Source organism: Macadamia integrifolia, unplaced genomic scaffold (assembly GCF_013358625.1).
Source record: "Macadamia integrifolia cultivar HAES 741 unplaced genomic scaffold, SCU_Mint_v3 scaffold94, whole genome shotgun sequence".
Classification (NCBI taxonomy): Eukaryota; Viridiplantae; Streptophyta; class Magnoliopsida; order Proteales; family Proteaceae; genus Macadamia; species Macadamia integrifolia.
Genome location: NW_024870588.1, coordinates 166112 through 174183, shown reverse-complemented (window position 1 = coordinate 174183; position 8072 = coordinate 166112). Strand labels below are relative to the sequence as shown.

Here is an 8072-nt window from a genome sequence, read left to right as displayed (position 1 = left end):
ACCCTTATTCCTGTGGTGATGGTAATGCATGGTCTCGAAAAAGGTATTATATATATTACTAATCAATTTCATCTAGTGATTTTATTTTAATTACTTTTTACCTCAAAAAAAAATTTGTTATTTTGATTAGTTATTAATCCTCATTTGAGACTTATTTTATGATAAAAATATAATTTATTTTTAAAAAGATAGATTTAATTTTTAATAACAAACTTTTGTGATAATAATAATTTATTATAAAAATATATGATAAATTTGATCAAGAATGAGTGACCCCATGCATCTCGATTTAACCAATGCAAAGATAGAATAATTATTATTATTACACATATAAATATTGCAAAATTGGTCTAAGCTGATATGTTTATTCTGATTTCAACTGAGAAAATAAAAAGCTATGTTTATTCTGATTGGCCTAATAGTTATATGTTTTGGCATCAGATGCACCCTTTAGAGTCCTTAATCAGTCCTCCTCTGTCAGACCTTATCAGCCAACAAGGCCTCTTGGCCCTCTTCAAGCCGGACCATGCACCAGTCTGGGTTTCGGGTCAAGAATTTTCTAACCTGGTTAAACTATATCTAACCACGTTACCAATCAAGGTTTTAAAACTTGAAATCAGACACGGGTGGGACCTCAACTATTGGATCAAAATCAATCAAAACCTAGGAAATAGAATTGGGAAGATGTAAAGATTGTCACAAATCTTTGAATTTTTTTAAATTTTTGGGGAAGTGTTGCACAATCTCTTTCCATAGAGGATTTGGGGCATGTTGGGTTTTTGCAACTACTGGCACACCTGCTGCCTCAACTTTCTCTCTCCTAATTTTGGCCGTTCATGTCAGCACACTTGTTGCAAGTCGAGGGCCGAATTGTAAGATGTGGGAATTGGAGAGGATCTGGATCTATCCATGTCGGTCTCTACTGACACCAATATGGATTGATCCTATTAATTTTATCTCAAATTCTTGACCCATTTTAAAAAATGATCCCTTTTTACATATTTTGGTGATGATTCGAATGAGATTTTTTTCTAAGATTGAGCATATCAGTCCAACCTGATCAGCCAAGACCCGATGGATCAACTAGCAACTTGGAAGATTATATAATTTACTATCGTTTTGTTGAGCAAGCAATTGTAATTTAAGAGTTTTTTCGAACTGGGGTTTTAGAGCGAGTTTTCATGCCGCTGTTTGAGTATAACCTCTCTTCTACATAGTGAAACATCTTCTTCTTCACCTGAGGACGTAGCACATCACATCGGTGTGTGAACTTCGTTAAATCCTTGTGTGTTGTGGGAATTTGTGTTTGTTTATTTTCGAATTTGTTGGGCTAAGTTTTGATGTTTTATGTCAAAAACGGAAATTTTAGTTTCTGTGTCAAAACGCCTTTTTTTTAAAGGAAACTGAATCGACGAAACTACCTTTTGTCGTTCCGTCAATTCTCATTTATAGCCGTTTCACTTTAATTTCTGTGTCAAAATACCGTTTTCACTTTTTGTTAAAAAAATAAAAAATAAAAATGAAACACACTTATTCGTTTTTTCATTCCCATAAAATAAAAAAACTCCAGAAACATTTTTCTAGAACGTTACCAAATGCAACCTTGGTGTTTGCTATGACATATCCATATGGGTCGAATCAGACTATTTTTCCATCAATTTTTGGGGAATTTTTTTTTCCTTAAAACCATTTTACCTTCGATATGGACTGACACACAGCATTGATTGGCAACAACATACGTATTAGCAACACCGGTACTTATCGGCCGATACAATACTTGCTTGGTCGGCCAACTCTTCCCTTACCAACTGTTCCCACATGAAACACTTAAAATCCAACTACACTTAATAGTTGTTTCTTGTTGGCAACACTCATGTGACTCACACGTGCGTAACATGACTTCACCCACTCTTTCTCAAATGTTGTCTCCCTTCTGCTTCAAATTAAGGTCACCATTATATTTCACTTCACATGTGTGGACCAACCAATCTTTAGAAAATATGAACTCTCCAACACTTTCTTCCAAACCCAAAAAAAAAAAATATTTCAAGCTCTCAATGATTCTTCTCTTTCTTTAATTTTTCTTCATCTTCTTCTTCTTTCTGGAAAAAAAGCTCTCAATAATTCAAATCTCTTAATAGCTCATACACCTAATAACTTCAATAATTTAGTACCCTTTACCCAATACCTTTACTATTAAATCAAGGCAACGACAAGATCTGTGAAAGCAATTGCTTCTATTCTCATTATCTTCCAATGACTTGTTTATATTCTATCTATCCCCGCAAACTACTGTTCCTTCTTGTAAGGAACCTATAAGGTCTCAATTTCACAAGGCTTTTAACACATACCCCAATTCTTCAACTTCACCCTAGGGGTATCAAAAATTGATCTAAACCAATCAAAATCAATTCGAATCAAAATCGATATGAGTTTATTGGATCATGTTTCATATTAAGGTTTTACGAATTGAACCAAATCAAACCACACCAAACCAATCTTAAAAAATCAGATAAAATCAGACCCAAATCAATACTAGCCCAAAATTCATATAAAAAATACATTTTTTCCGTACTTGTGAATATATTTACATGTGGTCAGCTGCTAAGCACAGTTGATTGGTGCATAGTGCAATAGATCAGGTTCAAGATTTCCATTCCATAGTTTTCACCACCCACCTTTATCCCCCTATTTTGAAAAAAAAAAAAATGAATATATTTACATGATAAATTGAACCCAAATTGATAATAAACCAGTAAGAGAAACCAAACCCAAACAAAAACTGATGCACCTTTATTAGATCATGTTTTGGACTCACTCATTCTCACACCGAAATCAATGAAATCAAACCAAAATCGGTTCGAACCAAGGGATTAATACCCCTACTTCACTCCATGTTTTTAGATTCCATATTATAAGACTATTTGAATTGGACATTATACCCTACCTTAAAATAATGCTTATGGGTTACACTCAAAAACAGACATTCCTATGTTGCTATCAGCTGAGTCATTATTGAAAGCTCACCTTCTAATAAATATCCTCTTTCTCAAGCTTAAGACCTGCATATTTCTGTGATTGTGATCTCTTGAATTCCTGATATCTGTGTGGTTCTTTCCTTTAGAAGGTTGGTCACATGGAAGAGATGCCCATTTGTACTAACCTAGTAAACTCATGGAGCTTCATCACTTTTAGGATATCTGTAAGGTTTTATGAGTAAGTTGCTTTGTTTGGCAGTTGGGTCTTGGTTACCCAATTGAACTGATCATACATTTAGTAAGTTAACAGTGCCTTGTTTGGGTTAGCTTGGCTTCTTTTTGTTCCATATCTTGAGTGGTTGATCTCCTTGAAAAATGAGCCTTGAATTCTTTTCATCACACACCTGCTCCAAGGGCGCCAAATCTTCTACTGATTCCATTGGTTGGTGTTCTGCTTTCATTGACTTCTAGCCACCTCTCTCTCTCTCTCTCTCTCTCTCTCTCTCTCTCTCTCTCTCTCTCTCTCTCTCTCTCTCTCTCTCTCTCTCTCTCTCTTTCTTTCTTAAGTGGTAACAGTTTGTGGATAAGCCATTGGGAGGCAGATGGGGAAGCTGAGTTTTGGGTGGGTTTTGGATTGTCTCTGTCTCACTCCTGGCTCAAACTCATCCTGCTTTTGTATAAACCACTTGGACGGTAAAGATGATTCTGAGAGAACCTCACTCATTCCAAGCAGAGGAAAACAGTTGGTGAGATTAAGAGATTTGGTTGATGGGAATAATCAATCTTTGGCTTTTCACTTGAAGCCCAAGGTATGTGAATGTCCTGAATGATCTTCCTAACTTTCATATGGGAAATCCAGTTGAGTTTCTCTTGTTGGATTGTTGCAGACAGTTGTGTTAAGGGTTTCCATGCATTGCAATGGCTGTGCAAGAAAAGTTGAGAAACACATCTCGAAGATGGAAGGTATGTGAAATCAATGGCCTATATATATGCCCATTTTAAAGCTTTAATTTCTCATATTTCTCTTAATCTGTTTATTAGGAGCCCTACTCTTTTCATAGATTTCTCTGTAAATCTACAGGAGTAACCTCTTTTCAAGTAGACTTGGAAAGCAAGAAGGTGGTGGTGATGGGTGATATTCTTCCATTTGAAGTGTTGGAGAGTATATCCAAGGTCAAGACTGCAGAGCTATGGACTTCTTTTTGATCAAGAAAACACAACCCAACAAGAGAAATTGATAAACAAATCCAGTAGTAGTCCATTGTTATACTCAGTTCTACCTAATCTTCCATTGGTGTTCTTCAATTTCTCTTTTCTGTTCTGTCTTTTGTGTGTAATCTACTAACCAAAAACAGATATTATAATGTGATTGATCTGTATACTAATGTGGTTGATAATGGTTATAAGTTGTCCTCACTCCTTTGTAAGTGTGGTTGATCCTCTTTTTATCTTTGGCCGGTTTGGATTTGCATTTGCTTTGGAAGGCGTGGTGCACCAGACTCAAGGTGGGTCTCACTCTTACCATAATGGATGTAGTTGATGTACAATGAGATCCCACTTCCCAGTAAATAGCCCATTTCAAGTCTACTAGTTGCTTTGAAGTTGGACTCCACTTCGAATATGGTACCACATGGGCTTAGTCTAAACATTTTTTTTTTTTTAAATCTATTTTTATTATTATGAAAAAAGAAGCATATTTTTATTTATTTATTTTTAACACATGGGTTTAGAGAGTGGAGAAATATTGTAGGATCAGGTTTGTGGTATTGGTATCACTATCGGAATCGTGCTCAATACAATAATTGTTATGTGTGCCTTGAATTCTTGACCCATTTTGAAGATTAATTTGTTTTGGAAAAATTTAATGGTGATTCAAATGGGATTTTTTAGGTTAGTGATGGTAGCAAAGGGCTTGGCCCTGTGGTTCGGCATGACTTCATGGATCGACCTAATTTGGAAGAGTATTTATATGTTATGATGATGTCTCGTTGTGTAACAATGTAAGCAATGTGAGATTTATGGTTTCTAGGCGAGAGTTTCTTGCGGCGAGTTTGGGTGTTCTTCAAAGATCTACATTGTAATCTTTCTTTCAACATAGTGAATTATCTTCTTCTTTGTCCGGGGATATAGCACATCACATTGGTGTGTGAATCTCATTAAATAATGGTATTATCTTGTATGAATATGTTTGTTTTTATTAGTATTTCTTGGTATTTGTATCAATTCAAAAGGGAAGGTTTTTATGAATTTTCGCTCGATTTGAACCTAACATTCATATCGGTATTATATCAAAGTCGGCGGCAACTGATATCAGTGCCGACACTATGCACTAAACCCCTGGTTTAGACTGGGGTTTAGACTTTAGACTGAACTTTTTTAAGGCTCTTGAAAGGTACAAAGCAGTTCATATAAGGTTTCAAAACACGGAATCAGAGATCTCGATTAAATTGGTGTCCCTGTGGATTCTTATCCAATCAAAGGTTTTTTTTTTTTTTTTTTAATCATAAACCAAAAAATTTATTAAACAAAATCAGAGAAGGAAAATTTTCTTCCCAAAGATTTACAATGAGTAATACATGGGGGGGGGGGCATGAGGCAACAGGTCAAATCAAATCTAACAGCTCCCTGTGCTAAAGAGTGGGCCTCCCTATTGGAAACACGAGGTAAAAATCTAAATTGAACAAAACTAAAGGAAACTAACAAACTAATAATGTCTTTCACAATCAAGGAGGCAGCCCAATCTAAAGAAAATGGAAAGCCCTTACAAGCATGAATTACACCTAAACAATCACTAAAGATGACAGGAGAAGAAAGTCCTAAAAATCTAGCCAACAATAAGCCATCCCTTACAGCTTCTGCTTCAACCATGGCAGCAGAAAAACACACACCATCTCCACACCGAGCAGCCACATAACTCCCTACAACAGACTTTAAAATCACCTCACATCGACTTTTCCCAGAAGAAGCTCTCCAAGCACCGTCTGTAGATAAAGTAAAATGATCCAAAGGCGGGGTAGAAAACTCAGATAAAGCAACAATCTTAGAAACTAAATGGGAGTTCAAATTCAGATTAGAGACCCCTTTAGGAACAACAGATCCAATGCAAACATGGCCCTCCCGAACTAAAGCTAGGATGGCAGCTGACACTCCATGCAAATCTTGATCCACATGGTTGAAAATTGCATTATTTCTAGTATCCAATCCAAGTTGAAATTGGCCGTAATCAGTTCTAAAAAAACCTTAGAAACGCTCCTCAAGTCTGTTTTTGGTCTGCATTATTGGAATGCACTCTAATGATGATAATGAATTCCAAGAAATCATACTAAACGGAACCTTAATCCTTCACCTATGACCTTAACATCTGGACCTACTACTTATTTAAAGTATATTTATCATCTCATCTTCTCAACTTCAAGATTTTGTAGGTCCCAGGCACCCCCACTCCTGAAGATGTCAACTCCAAATTGTTAATAAAGAGAATGAAATATAAAACTATACTTAAAAGTGTTCAGAATCATATGATCGACTTTTTTTAAATTAAGGTTATGTTTGGTATGATTTTTTGGAATGCATTATTGGCCTAAAATAGTAGAATGCATATCAAATGCAACATAATCTTAAAACCCAACGAGCCCAGGTTTCAGCCATTGAATTGATGGTATCGAATCAACTAGAATCAAGATTAATCATGGCAGATCAAAACCATGGGTTCATACTTCATACTAAAGCTTGTTGGAATAACATGGTCATATTCAGATCATAAAATGATAGATTGGCCCTAGCGATGCTGCAAGTTATTTCTGATCAATATTTACCCTAGATTTTTTATTTTTTATTTTTTATTTTGGGAAGAGAAAGAAAAAAAAATCTTGATGGACTGTTAGAAGCAAAACAATTTGAGAGGATAATTCAATTGTTGGATAATATTCTGTTAGGATATAAGACTCCAAGAGGCCACCCATCTGATGCAAGCAAGCACCACAATGTCAAAGAATTCCCCTTGTAGTCTTTTTTCATCATAATTTTTGTGTATGCTCCTTTATTGACTTTCAGGCCTTCTAAAAAAAATTCTCTTATCTTTTTTTATTAAGAAATGGATCTAGTTTTTATGCACGATCTTGGCTTTCAACCGTTCCATATAATGAGGGTGCAAAAGTATAATTATGCATTATTTTTTTTTTCTCCCTTATCCAATAGTTGAATGCATGACTATGTACGTAAACAGCCGAGTATAAAACTTTTTAGCTCAAGGAAAAAATATATTATTGCCACTTGAAAGGAAACTTAAGAGACCTAAAAATATTTTCCATTCATTAAATGTAAAGCTTTGTAGTTAGATAGCGAGAAGGATGATATATAAGCCTTTCTACCAAATAAAGAGTTGAATTGTCATGTACATACACAACCGTACACAAAAACTAAGCTTTTTCCGTAAAACATAAATAAGGGAGTGAAGAAAACTCCTTTAACCTCTACTTATTATTGCCGAATTATTTAATATCATTTATTTTTAAAAAATATTTATATCCATTTCAAAACCTAATTTTTCACTTTTCTTATTCCAATATAACATTCCTATGTGTAAAGTTTTTAAACAATCAGCTCTATTAAAAGAATAAGAACTGCTATAGAATAAAGGGAATCTTGTGATTCGTTGAATGGTTAGGATAGACTATTAAAATGGCCAAAACATCATTGCCACATTGTAGAACTAGGCAATAGAGATGAAAGGCTTTCCACTTGGTGGTTTTCTTTTTCCATATATATAAATAATTTGGATTAAAACTTGATTCCTTAAGATTCTTTTGCATATTACCTCTCATTTGTCCTATCATTCTCCTCTCTTATGGAATATTTTAAAGGAGAATTGTAAAATAGCTTAGAATTTGTCCAAATACAATGCATTACAAATTATCTAGGGTCTTTGATATGAATTCGGATCACCTACATGTATGTAAATACTTATTCCCTGTTTGTTTGATAGAGAAAAATGAAAATAGTGAATAAAAAAAAAAGAGTGAGAATTTGTACTTGTTTCCCACAAACTATCATAGATATAATGTTTGGTTTTTTGTGATTAATGATAAAATATAT

The 8072-nt window shown here is 34.7% G+C and overlaps 1 protein-coding gene across 1 annotated transcript; it reads left to right on the top strand.

The window, feature by feature from the left end:
* Window positions 1–2999: 2999 nt before the first annotated feature.
* On the top strand, window positions 3000–5105 carry LOC122070534 (heavy metal-associated isoprenylated plant protein 45-like). Its single transcript, XM_042634716.1, has 4 exons — window positions 3000–3787; window positions 3866–3941; window positions 4060–4483; window positions 4869–5105. The coding sequence occupies exons 1-3, from the start codon at window positions 3581–3583 to the stop codon at window positions 4182–4184; spliced, it is 408 nt and encodes a 135-aa protein (XP_042490650.1). The 5' UTR covers window positions 3000–3580; the 3' UTR covers window positions 4185–4483; window positions 4869–5105.
* Window positions 5106–8072: the final 2967 nt, after the last annotated feature.